The 12,706-nt window shown below is 42.9% G+C and overlaps 1 protein-coding gene across 1 annotated transcript in view; it reads right to left on the bottom strand.

The window, feature by feature from the left end:
* The window catches only part of Vwa8 (von Willebrand factor A domain containing 8), a 396,504-nt gene that overhangs the window by 164,357 nt on the left and 219,441 nt on the right, over positions 1–12,706 (bottom strand). The window contains exons 22-23 of the mRNA XM_077795206.1: positions 4,498–4,573; positions 2,452–2,587 (exon numbers count right to left, since the gene is read on the bottom strand). Of these exons, the coding sequence (XP_077651332.1) occupies positions 2,452–2,587; positions 4,498–4,573 (212 nt within the window). The remainder of the gene's footprint in view (positions 1–2,451; positions 2,588–4,497; positions 4,574–12,706) is intronic.

Here is a 12,706-nt window from a genome sequence, read left to right as displayed (position 1 = left end):
AAGTTTGCTCAAGAACAGAATATTGATAAATATACTAAACTCTACAAGAACTTGCATATTTATGTAAATGTGCAACATATATCAAAAAGCAAATCTATCCATACACTGTCTTACAATACTGGCTTGAGATATCATTATTCTTGAAACAAATAAAAAAATAAAAATTTATAATGAGCTACAAGGAATACCCAAGGCTAAAATCCACACAATCTTTACTTTTTATCAGCTGCATCCCTTTGCACAAAGCCTTAGAGTATGCAGCTTAAGATATCATTCTTGTTTAGGTCACATGCCCTACAACATAACTACATAAAATAGAGGTCTCAAAAACTGCCAATTCATTAGTAAAAAGCTGACTTGTGGGGCTGGAGTTGTGGCTCAGTGATAGAGCTCCCGTTTTGCATGTGTGAGGCACTGGGTTCAACTGACCCTCAGCACCACATAAAGATAAATAATTAAAATAAAGGTACTGCATCCATTTACAACTAAAAAAAATTTAAAAACCCAGCTGACTTGTTTCCAATTAGGGAACTGTTTTATGCACGTGTTTATGGCATTAAAGGAACTAAATATTACAATCTCCTGGTTGGTGCACATTCCAGATAATGTCTGAGCTGCTAGTAAGAGCTTTATTATGGTTATTTTAAGAAGAACCACTTATCATCTAGGTTTATGTAAACCCTAGCCTTAGGCTGCCCACCTTTAAAACACGATGGTTATGACACACCTGGAGTTTTGAGATGAGTCTGTAAGAACCTATACTTACAATCATTTATGATACCAAACAATAATCTTTCAATGTGTCATATATGCATGTGCTAATACAACCTATAGCTTTTTAACATTTATCCCGATTAATTTTAGTAAAGAAAACCAGAGGAGTATGGAGCCATAGGCAAAGTTTAATTATTCAATTAAAAGAAATATGATAATAAAAATGGAGAATGTTTTTTAAAAGTAAGGAAAATGAAAAAAGACAGGACTGGAATTGATGGTTTATGAAGCTCCATTAAAAGAGCTTCAGGTACCTTTATTTAAAATATCACCTACACGGCTGGCGGTGTACCTTAGCGAAAAAACCCATGCTTAACATAAGGCTCTGAGTCTAGTGCCCGGCACCAAAAAAGCAAAACAAACAAAATATAACAAAATAACAACAATAACAAATTCTAGTCATGAACAATCATGCTTGAGTTTAGAAATTATTTTGCCTATCTACTTGTCGGTTATCTTTCAAAAACATATCAGAAAACGTAGAGGGTTGCCAGGAAATAATCACTCTTTAACTATGATTTTGTTTTAGAAAATCTTTCTTCCTATTTTAGTGTCCTTGAGATACCTCTAAAAAGAGCCGGCAGAATTCCAATCCTGAGAGTCTGAAAAGATGTTAAGAGAGAATATTCAGACTAACACAAATTCTTATTTTTTTCCATGAAACTCAGTGTAAAATTAAAATAATAGAATGCTATTATTAGTCTGAACTGAGGTTCAATATGGCAACCTTACAATGGTAATGTCCAGGAGGAACACTTCTATGATGGTCATCTTGTATTTTTTGAATGGGGTCTTCTTTACACTATCTTCAAATACTGCAGACTTTAGTTATCCTAATTTGTTTGGTTACTAGGCTATTGGATATGTATTTTCAATGGCTAGTCTTTTCAGGAGGCAAAAATTTAAAATTGAAAGCTAGAAAATATTCTCACATTGTGTTAAACAAACTTAATATTCTCTGTAGGTTAAATAAACTGATAAGATTTATCCTTCTTCATTTTTTCCTAACAATAACAAAAAGGGTATGTGAGTAGGAACAAGAAGAAGACAATCCAAAATAGAGGAGAACTACTTCCTGCTAAAGAAGACTGTGTATCTAATGTGTACGTATGTGTGTGTATATATATATATATATATATATATATATATATATGTATATATATATGCATATAAATACACAAATACATAATAAGTATTTTATGTGTGTGTATATGTACATGTATAAGTCTAGCAAATTTTCTAATTATATTGAGCTAATAATAAAATAAGTCTTAAAATTTCAGATATTAAAGAAAATAAATAACACAAATAATGGAGAAATGAATTGATAAAGTATATATTAGTATTCTCAGGGTAGAAAAATATGACACTGATTTGTCCTAATATTACCACAGAAATTTTTAAAAATGCCTTCCTGGCTATAAAAAATAAAACTGGGGACTCAGAATAAGCTCAGTGGTAGAATATGTGCTTAGCATGCAATAGGCCTTGGGTTCAATCCCCAGCACCTTCTCCCACAAAAAAGTAAAACAAAGCTAGACTTAAATGTTATTTTTTATAAATAATTATCAACATGGACAATTTAATTTATATTGAAATTATGCCTACTGCTTGAGTCCATACCAGAGATATAAAAATTACAGGTATGACAGTAAACATTGCAGTTTTATTACTCACTTGCTACAATGCGTCTTCCATCTGCTAGAATCATTTCTCCATTTTCTACTAGAGTTTTCAAAATACAAGTGACATTTGTTGGGGCTTTGTCTGCTTCATCTATAACCAGAACATGACCCATCTTTATTGCTTTAACCTTCGAAGACAGAAAACTTATCATAAACAAACACAAATAATAAAAGTAAGCATTATTAAAGCTTCATCACTTAGTGCTTTGGATTTATAATAGCTAGTATTAAGTTATGGCTACACACTACCATATATACTCAAAATCTGCAGCACAGCTAAAAACGAAATTTATGTATCTCCACAAGAATCTTCACATAGTCACTATTTTACTGATTTCACAGGAATCCTTTCACTTACCTTCAGTTTAGAATTATTCCTATGATAATGATATCAAATAATATTTCATACCTAGAATAGGGGAGATGTACAACAAGTATAATAAATAGAGAAATCAAAGTGCCATGGAATTTAAGATGAGTTGAGACACCATAAGCAATTGTATCAAAATATTGCATTTGTTCTAGCTCTTTAAAAAAGTGTAATATTTTAATATTGTAATAAATCAGAATGCATGGCGCTGGAGATGTGGTATTCAAAACAAAAAAGCAAACCAATGGTCAAACTCCTGGAGCATATTTATTGAAGAGTGAATATGAGTAGTTTATATTAACTGAAATAGAAGTCAAATCTAAGAAAAGAGAAAAAAGGCACTAGAAGAGTAGATTGGGTTTCTACTACTAAGGAATTTGTTTGCCAGACCAATAAATACATACTTTCCCTCATTAAATAATGGGATATAATTTAATATTTGTGAGTTCACACATGTTGGAAAAAAACTGTGGAGCTACACTTTAGGATATTTAATCTGGCAGCCACATGCAGAATAAACTAAAAGGGGATTACTGTAACAATTTGTTTAAAAGAGTTTGTTTGGGAACCTGATTGGGCATCAGCATTAGAAAACAGAAATAAAAAGTGTTAGACTAATCTGAGGAGTTCAGCAGAGGTAGAAACTATAGGTTGGGCAACCATTTGAATAGTAAGAGGGGAAAAGAAAAATAAGAGTCCTAGGACTTGAGTGACTGTGTGAATGGTGACATCATTAAATAAAGATAAAAGCTAAAAACTCTTAAAACTTTTTCCCCCAGGGGGAGTAGGAGAAAATGCTCAATGAATTTAAATGTAAAGACTGTTTTTAATTAGCAAGAAATATAACATTATGAACTATAAGTTTTTCTGACTGCACAATTGTGATGAATGATTTTAAGGAAATAACACATCATTAAATAGGTGGTTTCTTTTACCACAATTATTTTATAAAGAATTGATGAGAGATTAAAAAAACCATTAAGGGTTATAAGTAAATTTTAGGGTATAAAAAGAAAACATGGAGCTTTTATCCTCAACCCTATCTCTGCACAGATAAAAGGAAAGTTGGGCCCAACCCAAATGACTTCAGGCAGGAGATCCTAGACTCACATCTCTGTGTCTGGACCACAGAGGTCCCATGATGGCTTACTGGTGCTGCAGTTGTGCAGGAGTTTGCTGCACAGGGTCACATGCCTGGCAGGCTGGGATTTCCCTGGGTCTCAAATGGGAAGCTGAGGACTGGATCCCCCCAGCTTCCTAAAACACTGATATTTGATTAGACAAAACCACTTTATTAGAATAAACCACCAAAAGAAAAAAAACACTTTTCTAGAAATATTACCTAATTTCAAACTATACACGTTTGGAAACAATAGCAACCTTAAAAAAATTTTAGAAGAGAAATCAGTAAAGGACTTTTGTCATTCCCTAAATTTATGACTCTCTCTCTCCCCACCCCTTCTCTCTGAAAAGAGAACATAATCTTAGAAATAATATTTCCCAATAATTTACATTTAAATATCTGTCCCTAAAATAATACCTGAACAAGTGCATTCTAGTTAGTCTAAAAAACATTAGAATCTATGGGAGATTTCTCTACTTATTCAAAGGATGAAACACAGCTATCATTTAAAATATTTAAAATATTCATATGATTGGATTACTAACCAAAGGTGAGTCTTCATACACAATCAGTCCATCTTTAACTGAAGGCTGAAGAGTAAGTGTTTGTACTGTGGTGTCCCTAAGGTGAAACCAACATGTTTTATAGTTAATAAGGAAATAAACCAATGTTTGATTACAAATAAAATACCACACAAGAGAAGTTCTTTTAAAATTTTGTTTCACCATCCTGCTTTTCTGAATAAAAATAAAAATAACAAGTGAAATTTCATCCAGCAATGGTATGTTGTTAAGTTAATATAAATTACAAGGGTTTGGGAATTAATCTAGGTTTATAGATTAATCAGGTTCTTCTTTTTCTTTTCTCCTTTATGATCATTTCATATCTCAGAATTACCTCATGAGGATGAAATAGAGAAATTTCAAAAAATGTTTTATATTATATATAATATTTATGTTACTTAGAAGTAATCTCAGCCAGGTGCAGTGGTGCATGCTATAATCCCAGCAATCCAGAGGCCAAGGCAGGAGGATCACAAGATGGAGGCCAGCCTGGGCAACTTCACAAGACCCTGTCTCAAAATTTAAAAATAAAATTTAAATGTAGCTACACTTGGGTTCATTCCCAGCACAGAAAAAAAAATTATAATAATAGGATGGGCAAGTTTGGTAATAATTGGCATGTTGACATGGTCAAATAAATAAAGCAAGTCTACAAATTATATGATATAGCCCAATTAGCTATCACTAGGTACTAAAGCATGACTCACACCACTTCCAAGAACACTGAAGAATTACTTAATTGGATTTTAAAAATTTTGCTGGGTTTACAGCAATCCAATTTATTTTCTTAAGCCACTTTTTCCTATTTATCAAATGCTCCTTTAATTGAGAATCTTCAAAAGTATTGATAGTGAGTTATCTTGGTGTTGTAAGCCTCTTTCCTGATGAGATATAAGGTCTGTATTACTTATGGATATTTTTGTTAAACATGCACAGAAGCTGTAGGTATTAGGCAGGTTCAAAGACTTGAGGGGATCAATTTAATATCATCTCCTTCTATATATACTGTATTTTTAAAAAATAAAATACTACGGCCAGCTGGATTAAGTCTCAGAGAATTAGAACTACTATTAAAATATGAGTAATGCCTTTCTTTGGAATGATTCAAAGTTGTCTTTTCAAATGACCCTACCATTTAGTTAAAATAAAATGTGAAGTTGAAATTGTATGTGTAAGACATTACTTGGAATGTGAACTTCAAAACTTGGTGCTATAATATGCATGTGAAACTCACGCCCAAATGCCAAATTTTACTATCATCTGTGAAAATTGTAAAATGTGTATCTATTTTTTTAAAAAAGTAATATCACATATCAATCAAAACCAAAGCAAATTTAACATAGCACTCAAATTTTTTTTAAAGCAAAACAAATTCAATAGAAATTAATTAATTGCTTTGAGAGGCAGTTGGGGTAGCAGAAAGAGGACTCTAGAGTCAGAATAATCAGTAAATTTTCCTTCTGGCTACTTGTTAGTAATATGATCTTGGGTAAGTAATAAGATCTGCCCAGGAAAATTGCTAAAGGAATGCTTGGAAAGTCTGTGGCATAGTATGTGGAAGGCAGCAGGAGTATAATAACATGCCAGCTTTAGTCATTGGTTGTTATTGTTATGGCTCTTGAAGTGACTGAGATTTCCTGGCCCAACTTCTACTTGATCTTTAGACTTTTAGTATTAACAATACTCCTTCAAAGTCTCTTCCCTGACTCTTTGAAGACCAGAGTATGTGCTCTTGTTGTGTATTCCCTTTGACCCTTGATCTCTCCTATCTCAATCCTTAATATACTATATTGCAATTATTTATTTCAAGATTTATTTTTCTACACTGGCTAGAAGATCTAAAATATAGAACATCTATATTGTCCCACTTCTGTCCCCAGTATCTAGATGTCTGGCTTATGAAAGGAATTAAATAAATATTTGCTGAACAAATAAAATAAAATATGATAAAAAGTAAAAAAATGAAACCTTACATTTTGATTTATAGTGCAGAATACAAATTTATTGGATGATGAAACTTTTTTTTTAAAAAAAACATAAAATCTGGAACCCACTCTAGTAATTTTTGGGTTATATTAAGGCTGACTCTCTTAGAGGAAAGGAAGGGTCCTAATTCACCTCTATTAGAAAGCACAGCAATGTTCAGAAGCTGTTTGATCAGCCATGGAACTGAGAGTAGATGCTTTAATGTCTATCCTGTCCTCCAGCTGAGTTGAATTTTAGACTTACTAATGTAGACTTACTAATGTAGTGGGTAACTATTTTTTTTTTTAACCAGGGATTGAATCCAGGGGAACTTAACCACTGAGCCACATCTCCAGCCCTTTTCATTCTACTTTTAAAATTTTGAGACATGGTCTCACTAACCTGCTTAGGGCCTCACTAAATTGCTGAGGCTGGCTCTGAACAGGTGATCCTCCTGCCTCACTGTCCTGAGCACTGGGATTACAAATATGTCCCACCACACCTGGCTAGTGGGTATTTTTCATGTCAAAGTCCTTAATTATCAGGACCTACTTTGGTATGTTGACAATATAATTATTGACATTTACAATTTCCAGATTACCTGCTTTGTTTATACCTAGCTTGAAAGGATTTTTCCTCTAACTTGAACAAATGGTGATTGGTTTCTTTTGTTTATTCTCTTGGGATCTGGCCTACTGCTATTCCTGAACCTTCTTCCAAGCTGCTAACCTCATGACACCAGCCCTTAGGGTACTTAGCACCTGTCCCCATGATATACTGCTTCATACACTTTACCAAAAATCCATTCCAAAGAATTATTCTTTTATCGTCCCTAAAAAATCAAATTAAAATATATCTAAAATAAAGCCCTGGAAAATGTTAAGGAAAGTGAAAATATGTTGTGACAATTTATTGGTATTTATCAACTTTTGGTATGGATTAAATATTTCTAGGACAATGTTATGATATACAAGCATCCATTTTCTCTACATTAGTATTTGTAAATTTACTGTTGGACATCCTGTATACTGCCTTTTGTTAACATATTAATTTTTAGAGTTTTGAACTAATGAAGAATAGAGCTTAATTAACTCACTTAAATTCACTGTCAATATTCTAGCAATGGAGAAGGGGGTGGGTAATGAAAGGAAAAAGATGTGTTCACACAGATTTTTATAGCAATATAGTGAATTTCTCACCTCAATTCTCATATATTTAATGGGTAACAACATGATACCTTCCAGGACCAAAAAAGAAAAAGAAACTCTTGCATCATTGTCAGTAGGAAGGAAATTCAGTGTTACATTAATAATTATAGTGCTTTACAGCAGATTAAGAACAGTAAATTCAAGCTGAATTCTAATTTTAAAGAGGCAAATAAAAGTCAGCGGCCAGCATCCGGGAAAGCTGAAGGATACACCGCCACTCTCCTTCAGAGTGCGACATCAAAACAGGTCGGTGTCATTCAGCTCACCCCCCAGACAGCGGGAATTCGCATAAAATCTCTCCTAGGCTTGCCGGGAGAGGGAGTATCAAGCTGAGACTCCATACAGGCCAGGGGGAATCCAGAGACACCTGACCTCCAACCCCTCCTCCCAGTAGCAGCCAAAAGGAAACCTGGCTAGCCAGCGCTGGGGGAGGGGCAAGCAGAAAAAATCAAAGTGATAGAGTGCCAGGGATCCCAGCAGCCTGCAGCAGGGCCCGGAGAGCCAGGCCAACTGATTCGCGTGGCCTGCCCTGTGGCTACAGAAGGCGTGGCGCCTCAGTGAAGCCATTAATTGGCAAGCAGGGAGGTTAGGGAAGGCCATTAGGTGGAATCCCACCAGCCAAGCCCACACGGACCCTTGGGCCGAGCACGGGTTCTCAGAAGGGGAAGGAAGCGGTACAGTCCCATCCCCCACAGCGGACACCCCGCCGAGGCAGTCAGCGGCCAGCATCCGGGAAAGCTGAAGGATACACCGCCACTCTCCTTCAGAGTGCGACATCAAAACAGGTCGGTGTCATTCAGCTCACCCCACAGACAGCGGGAATTCGCATAAAATCTCTCCTAGGCTTGCCGGGAGAGGGAGTATCAAGCTGAGCCTCCATACAGGCCAGGGGGAAACCAGAGACACCTGACCTCCAACCCCTCCTCCCAGTAGCAGCCAAAAGGAAACCTGGCTAGCCAGCGCTGGGGGAGGGGCAAGCAGAAAAAATCAAAGTGATAGAGTGCCAGGGATCCCAGCAGCCTGCAGCAGGGCCCGGAGAGCCAGGCCAACTGATTCGCGTGGCCTGCCCTGTGGCTACAGAAGGCGTGGCGCCTCAGTGAAGCCATTAATTGGCAAGCAGGGAGGTTAGGGAAGGCCATTAGGTGGAATCCCACCAGCCAAGCCCACACGGACCCTTGGGCCGAGCTCGGGTTCTCAGAAGGGGAAGGAAGCGGTACAGTCCCATCCCCCACAGCGGACACCCCGCCGAGGCAGTCAGCGGGCAGCATCCGGGAAAGCTGAAGGATACACCGCCACTCTCCTTCAGAGTGCGACATCAAAACAGGTCGGTGTCATTCAGCTCACCCCACAGACAGCGGGAATTCGCATAAAATCTCTCCTAGGCTTGCCGGGAGAGGGAGTATCAAGCTGAACCTCCATACAGTCTAGGGGGAATCCAGAGACACCTGACCTCCAACCCCTCCTCCCAGTAGCAGCCAAAAGGAAACCTGGCTAGCCAGCGCTGGGGGAGGGGCAAGCAGAAAAAATCAAAGTGATAGAGTGCCAGGGATCCCAGCAGCCTGCAGCAGGGCCCGGAGAGCCAGGCCAACTGATTCGCGTGGCCTGCCCTGTGGCTACAGAAGGCGTGGCGCCTCAGTGAAGCCATTAATTGGCAAGCAGGGAGGTTAGGGAAGGCCATTAGGTGGAATCCCACCAGCCAAGCCCACACGGACCCTTGGGCCGAGCACAGGTTCTCAGAAGGGGAAGGAAGCGGTACAGTCCCATCCCCCACAGCGGACACCCCGCCGAGACAGTCAGCGGCCAGCATCCGGGAAAGCTGAAGGATACACCGCCACTCTCCTTCAGAGTGCGACATCAAAACAGGTCGGTGTCATTCAGCTCACCCCCCAGACAGCGGGAATTCGCATAAAATCTCTCCTAGGCTTGCCGGGAGAGGGAGTATCAAGCTGAGACTCCATACAGGCCAGGGGGAATCCAGAGACACCTGACCTCCAACCCCTCCTCCCAGTAGCAGCCAAAAGGAAACCTGGCTAGCCAGCGCTGGGGGAGGGGCAAGCAGAAAAAATCAAAGTGATAGAGTGCCAGGGATCCCAGCAGCCTGCAGCAGGGCCCGGAGAGCCAGGCCAACTGATTCGCGTGGCCTGCCCTGTGGCTACAGAAGGCGTGGCGCCTCAGTGAAGCCATTAATTGGCAAGCAGGGAGGTTAGGGAAGGCCATTAGGTGGAATCCCACCAGCCAAGCCCACACGGACCCTTGGGCCGAGCACGGGTTCTCAGAAGGGGAAGGAAGCGGTACAGTCCCATCCCCCACAGCGGACACCCCGCCGAGGCAGTCAGCGGCCAGCATCCGGGAAAGCTGAAGGATACACCGCCACTCTCCTTCAGAGTGCGACATCAAAACAGGTCGGTGTCATTCAGCTCACCCCACAGACAGCGGGAATTCGCATAAAATCTCTCCTAGGCTTGCCGGGAGAGGGAGTATCAAGCTGAGCCTCCATACAGGCCAGGGGGAAACCAGAGACACCTGACCTCCAACCCCTCCTCCCAGTAGCAGCCAAAAGGAAACCTGGCTAGCCAGCGCTGGGGGAGGGGCAAGCAGAAAAAATCAAAGTGATAGAGTGCCAGGGATCCCAGCAGCCTGCAGCAGGGCCCGGAGAGCCAGGCCAACTGATTCGCGTGGCCTGCCCTGTGGCTACAGAAGGCGTGGCGCCTCAGTGAAGCCATTAATTGGCAAGCAGGGAGGTTAGGGAAGGCCATTAGGTGGAATCCCACCAGCCAAGCCCACACGGACCCTTGGGCCGAGCTCGGGTTCTCAGAAGGGGAAGGAAGCGGTACAGTCCCATCCCCCACAGCGGACACCCCGCCGAGGCAGTCAGCGGCCAGCATCCGGGAAAGCTGAAGGATACACCGCCACTCTCCTTCAGAGTGCGACATCAAAACAGGTCGGTGTCATTCAGCTCACCCCACAGACAGCGGGAATTCGCATAAAATCTCTCCTAGGCTTGCCGGGAGAGGGAGTATCAAGCTGAGCCTCCATACAGGCCAGGGGGAATCCAGAGACACCTGACCTCCAACCCCTCCTCCCAGTAGCAGCCAAAAGGAAACCTGGCTAGCCAGCGCTGGGGGAGGGGCAAGCAGAAAAAATCAAAGTGATAGAGTGCCAGGGATCCCAGCAGCCTGCAGCAGGGCCCGGAGAGCCAGGCCAACTGATTCGCGTGGCCTGCCCTGTGGCTACAGAAGGCGTGGCGCCTCAGTGAAGCCATTAATTGGCAAGCAGGGAGGTTAGGGAAGGCCATTAGGTGGAATCCCACCAGCCAAGCCCACACGGACCCTTGGGCCGAGCACGGGTTCTCAGAAGGGGAAGGAAGCGGTACAGTCCCATCCCCCACAGCGGACACCCCGCCGAGGCAGTCAGCGGCCAGCATCCGGGAAAGCTGAAGGATACACCGCCACTCTCCTTCAGAGTGCGACATCAAAACAGGTCGGTGTCATTCAGCTCACCCCACAGACAGCGGGAATTCGCATAAAATCTCTCCTAGGCTTGCCGGGAGAGGGAGTATCAAGCTGAGCCTCCATACAGGCCAGGGGGAAACCAGAGACACCTGACCTCCAACCCCTCCTCCCAGTAGCAGCCAAAAGGAAACCTGGCTAGCCAGCGCTGGGGGAGGGGCAAGCAGAAAAAATCAAAGTGATAGAGTGCCAGGGATCCCAGCAGCCTGCAGCAGGGCCCGGAGAGCCAGGCCAACTGATTCGCGTGGCCTGCCCTGTGGCTACAGAAGGCGTGGCGCCTCAGTGAAGCCATTAATTGGCAAGCAGGGAGGTTAGGGAAGGCCATTAGGTGGAATCCCACCAGCCAAGCCCACACGGACCCTTGGGCCGAGCTCGGGTTCTCAGAAGGGGAAGGAAGCGGTACAGTCCCATCCCCCACAGCGGACACCCCGCCGAGGCAGTCAGCGGCCAGCATCCGGGAAAGCTGAAGGATACACCGCCACTCTCCTTCAGAGTGCGACATCAAAACAGGTCGGTGTCATTCAGCTCACCCCACAGACAGCGGGAATTCGCATAAAATCTCTCCTAGGCTTGCCGGGAGAGGGAGTATCAAGCTGAGCCTCCATACAGGCCAGGGGGAATCCAGAGACACCTGACCTCCAACCCCTCCTCCCAGTAGCAGCCAAAAGGAAACCTGGCTAGCCAGCGCTGGGGGAGGGGCAAGCAGAAAAAATCAAAGTGATAGAGTGCCAGGGATCCCAGCAGCCTGCAGCAGGGCCCGGAGAGCCAGGCCAACTGATTCGCGTGGCCTGCCCTGTGGCTACAGAAGGCGTGGCGCCTCAGTGAAGCCATTAATTGGCAAGCAGGGAGGGTAGGGAAGGCCATTAGGTGGAATCCCACCAGCCAAGCCCACACGGACCCTTGGGCCGAGCACGGGTTCTCAGAAGGGGAAGGAAGCGGTACAGTCCCATCCCCCACAGCGGACACTCCACCGAGGCAGTCAGCGGCCAGCATCCGGGAAAGCTGAAGGATACACCGCCACTCTCCTTCAGAGTGCAACATCAAAACAGCGGACACTCCATCCAGGCAGTCAGTGGACACCATCCGGGAAAGCTGAAGAATACACCACCACTCTCCAACAGCTTGCAACATCAAAACAGCCAGCAGCAGGACCCCGGAGATCCAGGCCAACTGATTCGCGCGGCCTGCCCTGCAGCTACAGAAGGCGTGGCGCCTCAGAGAAGCCATTAATTAGCAAGCAGGGAGGTTAGGGACTGCCATTAGGTGGAATCCCGCCAGCCAAGCCCACCGCCCACGCCCGGAACAGGCCCAGCGATCTGCCAGCATTGTAGTCACGATACCCCAATTGGAATAGGGACAGAGCAGAGCCGCCTTCCACTCCCGGAACAGGCCCAGAGAGCCGCCAGCGTGGTAGACACGTCACCCCAATTGGAGTAGGGGCACAGCCGCTGCCCGCACCTGCAAGGGAGACTTTTCAAGTATACAAGAGCAACATAAATAAATAGGGGG

This window comes from Urocitellus parryii, chromosome 2 (assembly GCF_045843805.1).
Source record: "Urocitellus parryii isolate mUroPar1 chromosome 2, mUroPar1.hap1, whole genome shotgun sequence".
Classification (NCBI taxonomy): Eukaryota; Metazoa; Chordata; class Mammalia; order Rodentia; family Sciuridae; genus Urocitellus; species Urocitellus parryii.
The sequence above is the reverse complement of the archived record's forward strand: the minus strand, read 5'-3'. Positions and strand labels throughout refer to the sequence as shown.